Here is a 19,932-nt window from a genome sequence, read left to right as displayed (position 1 = left end):
ATATGACTTGATATGAGGCAACTCTGTTCTCTTCCCCATAAACTTACCTTAAGTCCATCTCTTCTAGAGGCCTGGAAGTCTCTGAAGGCAGTTGAAAGCTCATAGATGAAATATGTGTGGCTAACTACTCTTGTTTGTGTTATATCAAAGTGTGAACAGGTTTCCCTGGTGGCTCAGATGGTAAAGCATCTGCCTGCAATGCAGGAGAGCAGGGTTCTATCCCTGGGTTGGGAAGATCCCCTGGAGAAGGAAATGGCAAGCCACTCCAGTACCCTTGCCTGGAAAATCCCATGGACAGAGGAGCCTGGTAGGCTACAGTCCATGGGGTCACAAAAGATTTGGACATGACTGAGTGACATCACTTTCACTTTCAAAGCGTGAAGTATGTTTATCATCAATATCAAAGGGCTAATGTCAGCAATAATTACAGTTCTTTGGCAAATCTGAAACATTAATATGTTAATGTTTTTCTTTCTATTGTTTATTTATTTTTTTAGGTAGAGTTGATTTAGAATCAACTCTGTTTTGTTATTTTCAGTTGTACAGCAGATACACTAGGTTGGGCAAAAAGTTCATTGATATATATATATATATATATATATTTATATATGTAAAACCTAATCTCTAATACAATTTTGTCTTCCCTCCAGAAATATTTTCCAAAATATCAAATGAGTAGCAAGAAGCAAACTAATGTAGCCAGAACAGGAGAGAGGAGTGAGCAGGTGCCAGGGAAAGACGAGTCGGGGTTGGGATATAGAAAGGCATAGAGTGGGAAGGAGAGCAAACATCTTAGAGAAAGTAGATTTAGCCAAGATTAAGTAAGCATAAAATTCAAGTTTTCTTAATTTTCATTTGAGGACATTGAATTTCCAAATCAGAGTTCATAAGTGATCTAAGAATGAAAACTAAATTAGTTCCTGAAACTTATATTATCTTTTATAATATTACCTTACTTTATCCCTGGTCAAACAATGTTCATCCATAAAAAATTTTTGTCTGAGTAGAAAATTTGAATTTTTTACTCAACTTTAAATGTTTTATTTTTCCTTAGAAACCATAATCATCCTGTCCCACACTTTCCTCATGGCACTTTTCACTTCTTTATTCCTGAAAGTGTAAATCAAAGGATTGAATAAGGGAGTTAGGATGGTGTAAAATATGGCTACCATTTTGTCAAAGGAGAAAGAATATGGAGGTCGTACATACATAAATATGCATGGGATAAAGAACAAAATCACAACAGCAATGTGAGATCCGCAGGTGGAGAGGGCTTTCTGCTGCCCTTCAGAGCTATGGGTTCTCAGAGACAACAGGATGACCCCATAGGAGATAAGCAACAAGGAGAAGATTAAGATGCCAAAAAACCCACTGTTGGTGACTACCAAGAGGCCAAAGATGTGAGTGTCAGTGCAGGCAAGCTCCAGCAGTGGGTACAAGTCACACATGAAATGATCAATGATGTTGGAGCCACAGAAGGGCAGCTGGAAAATGAAGAGAATCTGTATCATGGAATGAATGAAGCCTCCTGTCCAGGCAACTGCCATCAGAAGGACACAGAGTCTATGGTTCATGATAGAAGAATAATGCAAGGGCTTGCAGATGGCCACATAGCGGTCGTAGGCCATGGCACTGAGGACAATCACCTCCACCCCAGCAAAGAAGTGCTCAGCAAAGAGCTGGGTCATGCAGCCTTCAAAAGAAATGGTTTTCCTCCAAAGGAGAGAGTCTACAATCATCTTTGGGACAATGACAGAGGAGAAGCATGCATCCAGGAAGGACAGAAAAGCCAAGAAGAAGTACATGGGGGAGCCCCAGAGTGCTGGGCTGCTACTGATGGTCACCACAATTAGCAAGTTGCCCCCGACGGTTGCAATGTAAATGAACAAAAATACAACAAATATTATTTTCTGCATGGTTGGATTCTGTGATAGCCCCAGGAGGACAAACTCAGTAATAAGGCTTTGGTTTTGCATAATTTCCAAGGAAAAGGTGAGCGGTACCACAGTGAGCATGTAGAATCTACAGTTAGAAGAAAGACAAATGTGTCTCAGACCAGTTTTGAGAGTCATTATAGTCATCAACAAATCGGTGCCTCCATGTGAAAAATTGACTTATGGTCTTGTGCTTGCTTCTTCATTGAGAACACAAAGCTAGAAATTTGTTGAAGGTGGTAGGGGGATACCAGGAAGAATTGAAGTTTAGATAAATTGTTAAATGTTTTAAGATAGAGCTTCAATGTTGAAGAAGGGTAGGTATCCACCTGGGGTGGAGATAAGAAATGGTTGTTATCTCAACTGCCAACTCTGGTCATATGTTAATAGTACTGGTTTCCTGGAGGGAATTGTGAGAAGAGTTCTGAAGCCACATCCATGATCTGAGGAAAGGAAAAGAGCAGTTTATTGGTCATGCCTGCCATGTGCATGGGTGGGAGAAGGGAGGGGTTGCGTGTCATCCGTGATCAGGTGACTTCCTTATCTTCAGATAGTAGGAGAAATAAGACAAAACTGAAGAAGTGCTTGGATCATGGCTATACTCCCAGTTATTTCTTTAAAATTAAAAAAAAAATTGAGACTTCAAAATCAACTAATTCATTCTTCAAAAAAAAAAAAAGAAATGAAAGAATGATCATTGCGAACACACCTTGCTGTAGACTAATGCATAATAAATATCTGTGTGTTAAGTTGGCTTTCTTTTCATTCATTTTTTAACAAGAATAGAAGCTGACAAAAATAAGCAATACCTACTAATATGTACTGTTATGATGACTGTTAAATAATGCAAGGAAGCAATGTTCAGAGTTAAGTGACTAGGAAACAGTCCATGTCAGATTGCATTACCCAGTTTTACTGGTAGGAAGCCTGTGCTTAAAGAGATAAAATTAAAGAAATAACAGATGCTGGCTCTGGAGTTTTAACCCAGAACCTCTGACTCCAACATGGAAGTGAATGACTCTACGGGGAAAGAAGCAAAAATTTTTCTAGCAAGAGCTTCAGAGCAGGAGGGGTTTCTCTAGAGTCTCCATTCACTGTAGAGGTTATAACCTGATATCTTTGTTCATGTTTGACTGATGTTTCCTGATGAAGGACACAGAGCCAATGATGTAGAATCAGAAGGTAATGGCCGAATTATTTACAGATACAAACTGACAGTAACCACATGGGTAAGGAATACAAACAGAATGTTGACTATAGCCAGAGCCTGAGGCTTTATTCATTGTTAAGTATTTATTCAAGCTGGCCCAATCAGATCAAGCAGTACTCACAAGTGTGTGTCTGTTTCAAATGTATATGCCTTACTGTAACGTAGGGAGATTCACATATAACTTCCCTACTGATTTCATACAATTATAATGAGGGTCAAATTGGAAAATGTGAAATTGCTGGCTTATGATAAAATGCCCTTACTGATTCTAGTGACTCTTCTGTCACTTAAAAAGCCGAACAGCTTACCCACAGAAAGCTTTTCCATTAGTCATCCAGATATTACTCCAGCTTTGACTTCATTTCTTATAGCAAGACAGCTTTGAAGAATGACTGTGTCCTCTGTTGTTGTTTAGTCGCTCAGTCATGTCTGACTCTTTGTGACCACATGGACTGTAGCCTGTCAGGCTCCTCCGTTCATAGGATTTCCCAGACAAGAACCCTGGAGTGGGTTGTCATTTCCTTCTCCAGGGGATCTTCCTGATGCAGGGATTGAACCCGTGTCTCCTGCATTAGCAGGTGGATTCTTTACTGCTAAACAACCAGGGAAATATGATTGTGTCCTTCCTTGTACATATGAGAAGTTAATCAGTCAAGTGCCAAGTGAGTGTGTGTGTGTGTGTGTGTGTGTGTGTGTGTACATATACATACTATCTATGCTTGTTAAATAAGGAAGTAGAAGAATAATTGGGCTTTCTGAAAGAATTAAAAATGAGTTGATTTTTATGAATGACACTGACAGCTAACAAAAATGATTGAAAATATGAATAAAACTAGCAAATGTACAGATGTGTATACAACACATCTTTTTACTTACTTTAAAATAAATTGTTTCCGGGGTACTGCCGCCGCCGCTAAGTCGCTTCAGTCGTGTCCGACTCTGTGCGACCCCATAGACGGTAGCCCACCAGGTTCCTCCGTCCCTGGGATTCTCCAGGCAAGAACGCTGGAGTGGGTTGCCATTTCCTTCTCCAATGCATGAAAGTGAAAAGTGAAAGTGAAGTCACTCAGCCGTTGTCCAACTCTTAGTGACCCCATGGACTGCAGCTCTCCAGGCTCCTCCGTCCATGGGATTTTCCAGGCAAGAGTACTGGAGTAGGGTGCCATTGCCTTCTCCGTTCCAGGGTACAAGACATTCCTAAACAGGGCCTGTACTCTGAACTCCATATTCAGCTGTGTCATCAAGCAAACAGGAACATGAAACAAACCTTATAAGATCATTGGATCAGTTAATGACTGTGTATTAAAGAGTTGCTGCTGCTAAGTCACTTCAGTCGTGTTCGACTCTGTGCGACCCCATAGACGGCAGCCCACCAGGCTCCCCCATCCCTGGGGTTCTCCAAGCAAGACACTGGAGTGGGTTGCCATTTCCTTCTCCAATGCATGAAAGTGAAAAGTGAAAGGGAAGTCGCTCTGTCGTGTCCGACTCTTCGCGACCCCATGGACTTGCAGCCCACCAGGTTCCTCCGTCCATGGGATTTTCCAGGCAAGAGTACTGGAGTGGGGTGCCATTTCCTTCTCCGATATTAAAGAGTAAAGACTATCAATATACGCAGAGACAATGAAATGAAATAAAGACATCAGGTTCAGATTCATAGAGACCTAGGTTCAAATCCAAGCTCTTGTACTAAGGTATATTATGTGATGAGAAAAGTTACTTAAAAATCTCAAGAGCTCAGATTCTATTCTGTAATTGTGTATAACAACAATACTTATTGATAAGGTTCTTGGAAGAATCAGATAAGGCGATATTGATATTGATAAAACCATTAATGCAGTTAGATGCACTGGAGAAAAGTGCCATAACTGCGAACAAGCTCCCAGAGCCTTTGACACAGAGCCAAAGTGACAGTCCTTTTACTCCTAATTCCTGCTTTACCATGATCTAGGCTTACAAATATCTTTACTCATCCTTTCACATATTCACAAATATAAAATTGTTGTATTGGTTACCACAATGAAGATATGTTATCATTTACATTTGCAACACTTTTAAGTCTTTAATAATCCCTGAATACAATTTTATAGTCTTCAGACCCTCATGCGTGCGTGTGTGGGTGTTAAGTTGCTTCAGTTATGTCCGGCTCTTTGTGACCTTATGGACTGTAGCCTGCCAGGGCCCTCTGTCCATGGGATTCTCCAGGCAAGAATACTGGAATGGATTACCTGCCCTTCTCCAGGGGATCTTCCTGACCCAGGGATCAAACATGCATCTCTTCTGTCTCCTGGATTGGCAGGCAGGTATCTTTACCATTAGCATCACGTAAGAAGCCCAGATCCTCAGGTGTCCAATTCTTTTTCAGGTACTGTCATTGTACAAAGAAAATCAAATAATACGAACAGTGGAGAGAAAGAGCAAGGCTCTGTATTAATCTAACAAGTAATTCTTAGGCTCTGTACTTCCCTAATTTGGGAAGTTTCTAAGAAATACTGTTTTAGAATCAAATGCTCATTAAATATGAACAAATCAAACTGCTCTTTTTTTTAGATAAAAGGAATTTCCAAAACTACTGTTAATACTTAGGCAATGGAGAGGACAGTGTCCTCAGAGTTTATGATCACAAGGCTTACAATTATAAATTATTTAAAAGGTAATTAAATGCACTGTGTTGTCCTGGATTGACCCCTAGAACAGAAAAGTGATCCAAGTGGAAAAGTTAGTGAAACATGATTAAAATCTTGTGCTTCTTTAAGAGTAATATAATCAGTGTTCATTCCACAGTTTTGACAAATATACTACTAGTAATGTTAGATGATAATTATTAAGGGAAAATAATTGAGGAGTAGACAGAAACTCTGTATTATCTTGGCAACTTTTCTATTAATCTAAAATTATCCCAAAATGAAAAGTTAATTACAATAATATAATAATTGTTCAGTTTCCAATATAAAAAATCTAGAAGCTACAGATTTACAGTCATGTATCACTGAAGAAACCACGAAACTTCTGAGTCCGCTCTGATAAAATACAGTACCATTTGTTCAAGCTGTTGACCTGTGAGAGTCAAATAAGACAGCTACTATGAACTGCTTTGTAATGTATAATTCAACAGGAAGATGTAGAATATTGATATAAGCTTTATTTTTTAATAGTGCTTACACATACAAAGTGCACTGAAGAATCTATCATAAGAATAAAATAGGTTTCTAAGTCAGGTTTTTAAAAAATGATGACCTCTAAATTGCAATGAAACAGCTTCATTCATTTTATCTAATTGGAAAATGTTTTAGCAAATAGTTTTAGAGTCATAAAAATAGCTATATTTTTTATACACGTAACCCCAACCCTAAAAATTATTCTAAGAGTGAAATAAAGTGATGTAAGTTTTATGGAAGATGATATTTCATTTATAAAAAAAATCAGATATCTAAAATGTTGAATAAAATGCTTATGCAACTCAGTCTACTATAAATTAATAACAAAACATGCTATGAATAAAATGCTAATTAATAACATAAGGACATACTTGGTGAAGAATTTTTATAGCATGTTAAAAGAAAAATTGTAGCAACCTTATTCATTAATAATGTATGAAGATAGTGGAGACTTTATTTTCAACATGCATTTTGATATAATAAATAAAAATTAACATTAAAAATCAATTTTAAACACCACAACATCGTATTATTTATTATCTAAATATTTGTTCAGGAAAAGATGATGTTTGAGGATAATTTTATTACTTATCCAATGTAATTAATTGTACTGGTTGAACCAACATGCTAACATAACATAGAATCTTGTACTGTAAGTATTTTCCTGGTGTAAAGAATCTACAGATAGCCAAATCATAGGCCTAGCCCTCCCTATCAATTTTCCTTTCATACGTTTTTCTTGGAAACAGCTTGTTCTGTTCATATTTCTGAGAAAATACCTCACGGACTTCCCTTCCCTGAGAGCCATATTCTTCAGACGCTGGAGATGCACAGAAGATTGCTGAGGGCCCTTCCCACCATGAACTGAGGGCTCTGAACCGTCTTTTAGACCTGCTGCTGCTGCTGCTGCTAAGTCATTTCAGTCGTGTCCAACTCTGCGACCCCATAGACGGCAGCCCACCAGGCTCCCCCGTCCCTGCGATTCTCCAGGCAAGAACAGTGGAGTGGGTTGCCATTTCCTTCTCCAATGCATGAAAGTGGAAAGTGAAAGTGAAGTCGCTCAGTCGTGTCTGACTCTTAGCGACCCCATGGACTGCAGCCTACCAGGCTCCTCCGTCCATGGGATTTTCCAGGCAAGAGTACTGGAGTGGGGTGCCACTGCCTTCTCTGACCTGGACCCTGGAAATTTTGCCTCCTGACTCTTACGATTACTCACTGTTTTCTTCCCATTCATTTGGCAGCAACATTATTCTAGCATTGATCATTCTGAAAATAATATAGAAATTTCTATGTCTAATTTAAAGCTGATATTACTATTTTATAATAGTTTATATAATAGCATTGTGAAATAAATGCAATATTCAAAATTATATGAGAAATTAGTAATAAGGATGTCATTATATGCCATGTTTTCTAATTATAGTTTAACATTAAAATAATAGATTAAAAACCCATTCTAATTACCTTCCCAGTTAAATTCCTTGAATCCGCTGCATTTTTATCCAGCATTGTTATTTACTCTAACAATAATAGTTTAGTTTTTCATCTATTTAAGCATATTCTTTTCCTTTATGGCCTGAGAAATGTGTTCTTTTCAGATTTCAGATCTTTTATTCTCCCCTCAATATTGCTCTGCTGATTTCTCTAAAAGTCTCAACTTGTATACTCTTACTATTTTGGGAATTTAGAAAAATAACCTTTCACTGTTCCTACCTGTGTCCTTCCTGACGGATGCCTGAGCCTTTTTCTTTCTGTTTTCTTAGTTATTTAGTTCATATTAAGAGAGAGAAAAAGCCACAACTACCAGCACTAAGGCAGTTAGTAACTTCAGCCATTTAAATATTCTTGAACAATTCTGCAGCAGGAATTTAATGCTATTTATGACATCAAGTGTACATAGAGAAAATTAAATGAGCAAATTTAAAATCAGAAGGCTCTGCTTTAAAAAAAAAAAAAAAAGACTCTGCTCTATCAGTTGAATAAGACACTATTACCCTTCATGTCCTTTCTTAGGCCATTCTTTAGTGCTTTTTGTAGGAGATTAACTACTGTACTACATATCAATAGTTCTCTAAATAAATCACCTTCGTTCTACATAGGCATTATGTAGTCCACTTTTTTTTTTAATCTAAAACACTAGGATGAGGGGTAAATGAATGATAAATATAACATATAAAGAAAGAATAATTAAATGATAACAAATTAAGAAACAATAATGATAAATGATAACATATCAAGAAACAGTAAATAAAATGCTATCGACTAGCTCTAACAAAAATACTCAGATGTTGCATTGTATAGTTATTTGGATTTAACTTGAAGATAAAAAACTGATGATAGCTCTAATTTTATTAGACTTGAATAGGAACACATAACCCTCCAAAAATGTTTGTATTCAAACAGCTGCTATATATTCAACACTTAATTTATTTCAACTCCTATCTAATTAATTCCACATGTATTATTTTATTTGTTTCCAAATCCTTTGGCCTTGTAAACATATAATTTCCATTAAAAATAAACATTCTGAGGGCAAAAAGATTTATAGAACTGGCCCAAATGTACACAAGCAAGTGATAGACCACAGCTTGCTTAAACTAGCCTGCATCACAACACCCATGATTTTACATACACATCACAATTTTAAATCACCTGTGAATATGCAAAAATGTGAATTATAAATCTCGCCATGTGTCAGTCTCTTGAAAATTCTGGTAATGGTAATATCCTTCTCTCTATGGAGAAAAATTCATTCAACAGCCGGTCAAAATGTGAAATATAAAATTTCTAAGTCTTACTTCTATATCTAAGAAAGAGAGATGTTGCAATTCTGGTAGATGTGGTAAAGAAATTTCCCTATGGATTCTCAAACACTGTCTTCACCATGGGATCAATGAAAACATAAAGAAGAAAAAGTTTCATCCTTGACCTGTAAGTGGAATTTAAAGAGGTTTCCCTGAGAGGTCATGAACCTTAGAATTGAATCTCAGTTTCCCTCAGGGTATGGAAATTTCCCATCATTATAATTTTCTAGGACACAGTTATTTATAGTTTGACTTGCTCAAGTGTTTGTAAAAATTGTCTGACCCCAAACAGTTAGTTTTTTTTGTTTTTGTTTTTTTTTAGCTTCTCCTGGGCTTCTATTTGTAGGTGCTTTCAATTCCCTTCATATTCAGAAAGAGAAAACTGTATAAATTAAGACAGAACATAGTCCCTTTGCAGACTGTGGTGAAATGTCTCTTTATTTACTAAATGCAAAAGATGAGTTCTGGGATAAGGCATAGCATCAGTCCACAAAGGCAGGTACTGTGTGGGGGACTAGAGCAACAGTCATGCTTACTGAAGAGTAACAACTTTCATGTGTGATTGTTTTTCATGCAAAAATCTATACATTAACCCAGAATCTGCTTTTCTTCTCTCAGTACGTGGTCTTGATATGCCATAATTTTAAAATTAAAAGTACAATTTCCAGACCTTAAAGAAAAATTTCTCTTTTCTTTCTTTCTTTTTTTTTTTTTTAAAGAAAGATTGACAGTTTGTTTACTCTGATGGAATGTTGCATTGCAATTGAAGCTGGAGGGAAAAATCAGGGCTTAGCTCATGAGGTCCCTGCAGAGAGTCTATACCAATGAATGTGCCCCTCTATACACTCTTGTATTCTACCTATTTTTAATGTTTAGTCATCCTCCCCAGAAAGTAACAGTATTGAAGTGATTCATCAGAAAGGTAAATATTTGTAATTGCCTTGACTTCACTTGCACATGGTATTAAGGGACAAGCGTTATTATACTTTCAATGAAATTTTAGATGCTTTTCCTGACATGGAATAGCCATCTGACATGGACCACACTCCTAGAGGGGATATTTTAAAATTATGACTCAACAGCTGGACTCCAACAATTAATCCTGGAACCCTGGTTCCTACTTCAAAACACATGTAGCATCTTCTATTTTATTGCAAGTCCTGATTTACTTAATCCTCTATTATTTGCTTCAGCTAGAGTGAGTGAGTGGGATAAGAAATATTGTGATGATGGGGTAAGGCAGATAATGTAACAGGTATGTTATAGAAACAGTAAATTCAGAGAAACCTTACAAATCAGAAAAGAGGGAAGGACACAAGGAGCAAAAAGAACAAAGAGTGTGTGAAATGAGAGGATGATGTGGAGGTGAGTTAAGTGACAATATGGCTCTTTCACAAGCGCAGGCAGCTGCAACGGCACACAAGCGCAGCCGAGAGGAGCTACCCCACGTCCGAGGTCAGGGGCAGTGGCCGAAAGCGCCAGGCTGCAACGGCACAGGAACGTCGGAGAGGAGCTACAGTCTGCCCGAGGCCCCGGGTGGCAGCCAGGAGGAGCTACGCCAGGTCCAAGGAGCAGTGGCTGCACGGGCGCAGAAGGGCCTAGAGGAGCTACTCCACGTTCAAGGTCAGGAGGGGCCGTGGTGAGGAGATACCCCTCGTCCAAGGTAAGGAGCACCGGCGGCACTTTGCTGGGGCATTAGTGAAGAGATACCCCATGTCCAAGGTAGGAGAAACCCAAGTAAGATGGTAGGTGTTGCAAGAGGGCATCAGAGGGCAGACACACTGAAACCATACTCACGGAAAACTAGTCAATCTAATGACATGGACCACAGCCTTGTCTAACTCAATGAAGCTAAGCCATGCCCTGTGGGGCCATCCAAGACGGGCGGGTCATGGGAGAGGTCTGACAGAATGTATTCCACTGGAGAAGGGAATGGCAAACCATTTCAGTATTCTTGCCTTGAGAACCCCATGAACAGTATGAAAAGGCAAAATGATAGGATATTGAAAGACGAACTTCCTAGATCAGTAGGTGCCCAATATGCTACTGGAGATCAGTGGAAAAATACCTCCAGAAAGAATGAAGGGATGGAGCCAAAGCAAAAACAATACACAGTTGTGGGTGTGACTGGTGATAGAAGCAAGGTCCAATGCTGTAAAGAGCAATATTGCACAGGAATCTAGAATGTCAGGTCCATGAATCAAGGCAAATTGGAAGTGGTCAAAAAGGAGATGGCAAGAGTGAACGTCGACATTCTAGGAATCAGCGAACTAAAATGGACTGGAATGGGTGAATTTAACTCAGATGACCATTATATCTACTACTGCAAGCACGAATCCCTTAGAAGAAATGGAGTAGCCATCATGGTCAACAAGAGTCCAAAATGCAGTACTTGGATGCAACTCAAAAACGACAAAATGATCTCTGTTCATTTCCAAGGCAAACCATTCAATATCACAGTAATCCAAGTCTATGCCCCAACCAGTAACGCTGAAGAAGCTGAAGTTGAACGGTTCTATGAAGACTTACAAGACCTTTTAGATTAACACCCAAAAAAGATGTCCTTTTCGTTATAGGGGACTGGAATGCAAAAGTAGGAAGTCAAGAAACACCTGAAGTAACAGGCAAATTTGGCCTTGGAATACAGAATGAAGCAGGGCAAGGGCTAATAGAGTTTTGCCAAGAGAACTCACTGGTCATAGCAAACACTCTCTTCCAACAACACAAGTCAAGACTCTACACATGAACAGCACCAGAAGTTCAACACCGATCTCAGATTGATTATATTCTTTGCAGGCAAAGATGGAGAAGCTCTATACAGTCAGCAAAAACAAGACCGGGAGCTGACTCTGGCTCAGACCATGAACTCCAAATTCAGACTGAAATCGAAGAAAGTAGGGAAAACCACTAAGACCATTCAAGTATGACCTAAATCAAATCCCTTATGATTATACAGTGAAAGTGAGAAATAGATTTAAGGGACTAGATCTGATAGATGGACTGCCTGATGGACTATGGACGGAGCTTCATGACATTGTACAGGAGACAGGAATCAAGACCATCCCCATGGAAAAGAAATGAAAAAAAAGCAAAATGGCTGTCTAAGGAGGCCTTACAAATAGCTGTGAAAAGAAGAGAAGTGAAAAGCAAAGGAGAAAAGGAAAGATATAAGTATCTGAATTCAGAGTTCCAAAGAATAACAAGGAGAGATAAGAAAGCCTTCCTCAGCGATCAATGCAAAGAAATAGAGGAAAACAAGAGAATAGGAAAGACTAGAGATCTCTTCAATAAAATTAGAGATACCAAGGGAACATTTCATGCAAAGATGGGCTCTATAAAAGACAGAAATGGTATGGACCTAAGAGCAGCAGAAGATATTAAGAAGAGGTGGCAAGAATACAAAGAAGAACTGTACAAAAAAGATCTTCATGACCAAGATAATCATGATGGTGTGATCATTGATCTAGAGCCAGACATCCTGGAATGTGAAGTCAAGTGGGCCTTAGAAAGCATCTCTATGAACAAAGCTAGTGGAGGTGATGGAATTCCAGTGGAGCTATTTCAAATCCTAAAACATGATGCTGTGAAAGGGCTGCACTCAATATGCCAGCAAATTTGAAAAACTCAGCAGTGGCCACAGGACAGGAAAAGGTCAGTTTTTATTCCAGTCCCAAAGAAAGGCAATGCCAAAGAATGCTCAAACTACCAAATGATTGCACTCATCTCAGACGCTAGTAAAGTAATGCTCAAAATTCTCCAAGCCAGGCTTCAGCAGTACATGAACCATGAACTTCCTGATGTTCAAGCTGGTTTTAGAAAAGGCAGATGAACCAGACCTCAAATTGCCAACATCCACTGGATCATGGAAAAAGCAAGAGAGTTCCAGAAAAACATCTATTTCTGCTTTATTGACTATGCCAAAGCCTTTGACTGTGTAGATCACAATAAACTGTGGAAAATTCTGAAAGAAATGGGAGTACCAGACCACCTGACCTGCCTCTTGAGTAACCTGTATGCAGATCAGGAAGCAACAGTTAGAACTGGACATGGAACAACAGACTGGTTCCAAATAGGAAAAGGAGTATGTGAAGGCTGTATATTGTCACCCTGCTTATTTAACTTATATGCAGAGTATATCATGAGAAATGCTGGGCTGGAGGAAGCACAAGCTGGAATCAAAATTGCCGGGAGAAATATCAACAACGTCAGATATGCAGATGTCACCACCCTTATGGCAGAAAGTGAAGAGGAACTAAAAAGCCTTTTGATGAAGGTGAAAGAGGAGAGTGAAAAAGTTGGCTTAAAGCTCAACATTCAGAAAACGAAGATCATGGAATCCGGTCCCATCACTTCATGGGAAATAGATGGGGAAACAGTGGAAACAGTGTCAGACTTTATTTTTCTGGGCTCCAAAATCACTGCATTACTGTACCCATGAAATTAAAAGACACTTACTCCTTAGAAGAAAAGTTATGACCAACCTAGATAGCATATTCAAAAGCAGAGACATTACTTTGCCAACAAAGGTCCGTCTAGTCAAGGCTATGGTTTTTCCTGTGGTCATGTATGGATGTGAGAGTTGGACTGTGAAGAAAGCTGAGCGCTGAAGAATTGATGCTTTTGAAGTGTGGTGTTGGAGAAGACTCTTGAGAGTCCCTTGGACTGCAAGGAGATGCAACCAGTCCATTCTGAAGGAGATCAGCCCTGGGATTTCTTTGGAAGGAATGATGCTAAAGCTGAAACTCCAGTACTTTGGCCACCTCATGCGAAGAGTTGACTCATTGGAAAAGACTGATGCTGGGAGGGATTGGGGGCAGGAGGAGAAAGGGATGGCAGAGGATGAGATGGCTGGATGGCATCACTTACTCGATGGACATGAGTTTGAGTGAACTCCGGAAGATGGTGATGGACAGGGAGGCCTGGCGTGCTGCAATTGATGGGGTCGCAAAGAGTCAGACATGACTGAGCAACTGAACTGAACTGATGAGTCTTTCAGAATTTGTCCAGTAGTCCATGCTTCCTGACAGATTAAAATTTCATCCTGATCAGTAATTAATTAAATTATAGCATTTATTTTAAATCTACAAATATAGAGAACTCAAGTCTGAATCATTTCTTCTGTTCTTTAGGATTGTTTATTCATGGGAATATAGCAACTAATTTACCAACTAAAGCTTTGTGATATGTTCTAACAACTAGTAAATCTAGTTTCCTATCTAGTTTTCCTATTCTTCTCTTCTTCTGTCACCAAGCTTATTTAAAGACAGGCACATATGCATATAAGTTTAGAATTGTCATATCAATTTCCATGAAAATATGCTTTGTCATTGGGGCCAGTTTAAGGAATCTATTAGTCATTCAGGTGGAAATACCATGGAGGAATTTGGATTTCCAGGTCTCAACCTCAAAGAATCATTGCTCAAAGAAAGTGTGCCAAGAAAGATGGGATGAAACACTGCTGGTGGATTTTATAAGATGAGAAGTGAGTGATGAGAGTTATGTTGAATAACATAGAGGGCACTGGTGACCCAGAAAAGACAAATTTAACTGAAGTGTGGCTGAAAGGGTTTAAACAGAACAGAATGAAGGAAATGGGAGAGAAGTGTTCAATAAGTGTTTTGTAAGAAAGAGGAGAGAATCAAATGAAAGAGTAACTGATGAAGGAAAAGGAATCAATAGAAGATTTTATGTGAAAGATGAAGAGTGTAACAGATTTGCTTCCTTGCTGATGTAAAATTATCAAGTAGATAGTGAAATGTCGATAAAATAGATATAGAAGCTATTTTTAGACCAATTCCCTCATGCAAACAAGAAAGAAAGAACGTCGAGAGTACAATAAAGAGGTTGATTGCTTTGCATAAGAGCACAGATAATGAATGCATTTTTAAGAGTAAGTTCAGTTCAGTCCCTCAGTCGTGTCCAACTCTTTGCGACCCCATGAATTGCAGCACGCCAGGCCTCCCTGTTCATCACCAATTCCAGAGGTTCACTCAAACTAACATGCATCAAGTCAGTGATGCCATCCAGCCATCACATCTTCTGTCGTCCCCTTCTCCTCCTGCCCCCAATCCCTCCCAGCATCAGAGTCTTCCAATGAGTCAACTCTTCGCATGAGGTGGCCAAAGTACTGGAGTTTCAGCTTTAGCATCATTCCTTCCAAAGAAATCCCAGGGCTGATCTCCTTCAGAATGGACTGGTTGCATCTCCTTGCAGTCCAAGGGACTCTCAAGAGTCTTCTCCAACACAACACTTCAAAAGCATCAATTCTTCAGCACTCAGCTTTCTTCACAGTCCAACTCTCACATCCATACATGACCACAGGAAAAACCATAGCCTTGACTAGACAGACCTTTGTTGGCAAAGTAATGTCTCTGCTTTTGAATATGCTATCTAGGTTGGTCATAACTTTTCTTCTAAGGAGTAAGTGTCTTTTAATTTCATGGCTGCAGTCACCATCTGCAGTGATTTTGGAGCCCAGAAAAATGAAGTCTGACACTGTTTCCACTGTTTCCCCATCTATTTCCCATGAAGTGATGGGACTGGATGCCATGATTTTCGTTTTCTGAATGTTGAGCTTTAAGCCAACTTTTTCACTCTCCACTTTCACTTTAGCAAAAATCAAATGGACCCTCTGTGCAAAGATGCGTGTGTGCATACAAAGTTGCTTCAGTCATGTCCTCCTCTTTACGACCTTGTGGAGCCCACCAGGCAAGAACACTGGAGTAGGTTGCCTTGCCTTCCACCAGGGGATCTTCCCAACCCAGGGTTCGAACTAGCGTCTCTTATATCCTCTGCATTGGCAGGCGTGTTTTTCACCACTAGCACCGTCTGGGAAGCCTGTGTGCAAAGATGCTTGATGCCAAATTGCTGAAATATCCATAAACACATGAAGGATTTGATTTTTAATTATTCTTCTAATCAAAATTATTCTGATGCCGATAATTATTTTTGAACTTAGAAGTCAAAAAATAACAGATTTCTTCATCAGAAGAAATCTGTTTAATTTTCACATCTCACCTTGCATCACATTCCCTCCTGTCAACTGATTATCTTCAGTTCAGTTCAGTCGCCAAGTCATGTCCGACTCTTTGCAACCCCATGAACAACAGCATGCCAGGCCTCCCTGTCCATCACCAATTCCTGGAGTTCACCCAAACTTATGTCCATTGAATTGGTGATGCCATCCAAACATCTTATCCTCTATTGTCCCCTTCTCCTCCTGCCTTCAATCTTTCCCAGCGTCAGGGTCTTTTCAAATGAGTCAGCTCTTCATATCAGGTGGCCAAAATATTGGAGTTTCAGCTTCAACATCAGCCCTTCCAATGAACACCCAGGAATGATCTCCTTTAGGATGGACTGGTTGGATTGCCTTGCAATCCAAGGGACTCTCAAGAGTCTTCTCCAACACCACACTTCAAAAGTGTCAATTCTTTGGTGCTCAGCTTTGTTTACAGTCCAACTCTCACATCCATACATGACTACTAGTAAAACCAGAGCCTTGATTAGATAGACCTTTGTTGACAAAGTAATGTATCTGTTTTTAATATGCTGTCTAATGTGGTCATAGCTTTCCTACCAAGAAGTGTCTTTTAATTTCATGGCTGCAGTCACCATCTGCAGTGATTTTGGAGCCCAAGTAAATAAAGTCAGCCACTGTTTCCACTGTTTACCCATCTATTTGCCATGAAGTGATGGGACCAGATGCCATGATCTTCGTTTTCTGATTGTTGAGCTTTAGGTCAACTTTTTCACTCTCCTCTTTCACTTTCATCAAGAGGCTCTTTAGCTCTTCTTCACCTTCTGCCATAACAGTGGTGTCATCTGCATATCTGAGGTTATTGATATTTCTCCCCGCAATCTTGATTCCAGCTTGTGCTTCCTCTAGCCCAGCGTTTCTCATGATGTACTCTGCATATAAGTCAAATAAGCAGGCTGACAATATACAGCCTTGACGTACTCCTTTTCCTATTTGGAACCAGTCTGCTGTTCCATGTCCAGTTCTAACCATTGCTTCCTGACCTGCATACAGGTTTAGATTTCCCATATGCTAGGTGAGGGAGGCAGTTTAAAAAGGATCAGTATCTCTCTGCTGCTGCTGCTATTGCTGCTAAATCGCTTCAGTCATGTCCAACTCTGTGCGACCCCAGAGATGGCAGCCCACCAGACTCCCCCATCCCTGGAATTCTCCAGGCAAGAACACTGGAGTGGGTTGCCATTTCCTTCTCCAATGTATGAAAGTGAAAAGTGACAGTGAAGTCACTCAGTCGTGTCGAACTCCTAGCAACCCGATGGACTGCAGCCTACTAGGCTCCTCTGTCCATGGGATTTTCCAGGCAAGAGTACTGGAGTGGGGTGCCATTGCCTTCTCCCAGTATCTCTTTAGTGACAGGCAAAGCAAAATCTGGAGGAAAATAAATGTCATTTGGATTTTCAAATCCAACTCTATGATGTAACAGCAAGAAAAAATTTCCCATAGTTAAAGAAAAATTAGGTCTCTATGGAGTTACTTTTTTCTCATAAACGGCATAACTAGATGCACTAGATTCTGAAGTATGTTGACTCCCGGTGTAAGTGATTCTTATTCTGCCTCTTTAAAGGAGAAATAACAGTAGCAGAGAATTTTGGCAGTGCTGTAGTCCTTATTAAATAATAAACTACTAAGTATAGTACGAATCTGAGATTGTACTTGCTTCCAACCATCTCTGGAAAAGACACTTGGAAACATGAAATCAGATAATTCTAACTCCTATATTTCATATATATATATATATATATATATATATATATATATACATACATACATATATATACACCCTTACTTTTTGGTATTAATTTGTATTAAGAAAAAACAAGTTACTTTTAGACTTAAATTCACTCAACAATATTTATTAAGCACAGCATGAAGTAATAAATACAATCTCTGACCTTATAGGGATTACAAATTTGTTGGAGGGAAAAGAGAAAACAAAAGCCAAGAAATAATTGCTGAAGTTTGTTTCTGACATTGATACTAAGGATATCATCAGATGAAGAGTTAAAGAGTTACCTAGAAGAAAGTCATCAGGGAAAACATCTAAGGAGATGACAGTTCATCTGAAAGAAGAAGAAAAAAAAAAGTGCCAGAGAAGAACTCTGGGCAAGAGAATTTCAAGAGTAAGCAGTGTAAGAAAAGCAAAAGCCATAAACTAGAAAAGGCTTGAATTATTCAAAAGGCAGGAGAAAAATGTAGAGAGAGAAAGAGAAAGTGGGTGGAACCTTGTGAGAAAAGGAATGGAGCACGCACTGCACTGGAAAGGGGGGAGTAACAGGATTACAGACTAATTTGCACAATTAAATGACGCCAGCGACTACTGTATCCTCAGTAGATCTGAATGAACGGGAGGGTAAAAGCACATTGTCCTTGTAAGAAAGAATTGCTCTTAGCATGTAAGCTAATGACCACACAAGGCCCCTTGTTTCATCCACAGTTTCCTCATGGCATTTTTCACCTCCATGTTCCTCAAGGTGTAGATCAGGGGATTTAACATGGGTGCAACGATGGTAAAGGACACAGCCATCGCCTTGTCTATGGGATAGGTGACCACAGGCCTCACGTACAAGAAAATACAAGGCACAAAGAACATGAAGACCACCGTGAGGTGGGAGCCACAGGTGGAGAGGGCTTTACGCTGCCCTTCAGAGCTACAGGACTTCAGGGAGCAGAGGATGACCACATAGGAGGTGACGAGGATGAAGAAGATGGCCATACACATCACCCCACTGTTGAGGATAACTAAAAGACCCAGGATGCGGGTGTCCATGCAGGCCAGTTTCAGCAACGGAAACAAATCACACATAAAATGATCAATGACGTTAGGGCCACAGAAGGGAATTTGATACATGAAGAGAAGCTGTACTGTCGCATGGGTAAATGCCCCCACCCATGACCCTCCCAGTAGTAAGCAGCACATCCGAGGCCTCATGATGGTCATGTAGTGCAGGGGCTTACAGATGGCCACATAGCAGTCATAGGCCATCACGATGAGAAGGATGATGCCCACTCCACCGAAGAAGTGGTCAATGAAGAGCTGGGCCATGCAGGCTTTGAGGGAGATGGCAGTGCTCTCAGAGAGGGAGTCCACAATCATCTTGGGGGCAATGACAGAAGAGTAGGTGACATCCGTGAGAGAGAAGGACATAAGGAAAAAATACATGGGTGATCTCAGACTCTGACTTGTGACCACAGTTACCACAATGAGGAGGTTTCCCAAAATGGTGGACACATACATGATGAGAAACACTGCAGAGAGTATTTTCCGCAGCTCTGGATTCTTTGCAATGCCCAAAAGAATGAATTCCGTCACATTGTTGGGATTCCCCATTTACTATGGGCTGATGTAAGCTTACCTCTTAGCTGGAAAATCTATAAAAGAATATGATTCCAAATTAGCAATTATTATGAATTTTGGATTTTTTTTTTTTTTTTGGACTCTCTCTCACACCCTCTTGACTTACCTTTTCCTTCAGCCATCAGTACAGCAACTAGCTACAAACAATTGGATCCTGATAACACCTTGATCCTTGTCATTCCCTGTATAACACCTCTCACCGGTGTATCTCTTGCTTTTCTGACACTTGCTGCTTGAGACACTTAGAAGACCCTGCTTCATCACCCTGGGACATCAACCATGTGGTGATATGGAGAACTAACATACCTTTAGGAAATCCTAGATCACCAGTCGATAAAAGCCAGTGGATAAAAGGTAACCAGCCTAGCACAATCTAAGATTCAGATTTGCTCCTCCCCTGTTTCACTCTCCCCCATTCACTGCCTTCATTTTCTTTTCCAA

At 39.7% G+C, this 19,932-nt stretch overlaps 2 protein-coding genes across 2 annotated transcripts; both read right to left on the bottom strand.

The window, feature by feature from the left end:
* Window positions 1-1,040: 1,040 nt before the first annotated feature.
* LOC133261432 (olfactory receptor 4C15-like) lies at window positions 1,041-1,979 on the bottom strand. The gene has a single exon (XM_061439913.1). It carries the CDS (start codon window positions 1,974-1,976, stop codon window positions 1,041-1,043), a length of 936 nt encoding a protein of 311 aa, XP_061295897.1. The 5' UTR covers window positions 1,977-1,979.
* Window positions 1,980-18,534: 16,555 nt separating this feature from the next.
* LOC133261056 (olfactory receptor 4C6-like) lies at window positions 18,535-19,464 on the bottom strand. The gene has a single exon (XM_061439638.1). The coding sequence runs from the start codon at window positions 19,462-19,464 to the stop codon at window positions 18,535-18,537; it is 930 nt and encodes a 309-aa protein (XP_061295622.1).
* Between the last annotated feature and the right edge of the window lie 468 nt (window positions 19,465-19,932).

This window comes from Bos javanicus, chromosome 15, assembly GCF_032452875.1.
Source record: "Bos javanicus breed banteng chromosome 15, ARS-OSU_banteng_1.0, whole genome shotgun sequence".
Taxonomy (NCBI): Eukaryota; Metazoa; Chordata; class Mammalia; order Artiodactyla; family Bovidae; genus Bos; species Bos javanicus.
This window is presented reverse-complemented; position numbering and strand designations above follow the sequence as displayed.

What these genes read in the sequence shown, in the direction of transcription:
- LOC133261056 (XM_061439638.1), bottom strand. Translation starts at nt 19,464, where the DNA reads ATGGGGAATCCCAACAATGTGACGGAATTCATTCTTTTGGGCATTGCA.
- LOC133261432 (XM_061439913.1), bottom strand. Translation starts at nt 1,976, where the DNA reads ATGCAAAACCAAAGCCTTATTACTGAGTTTGTCCTCCTGGGGCTATCA.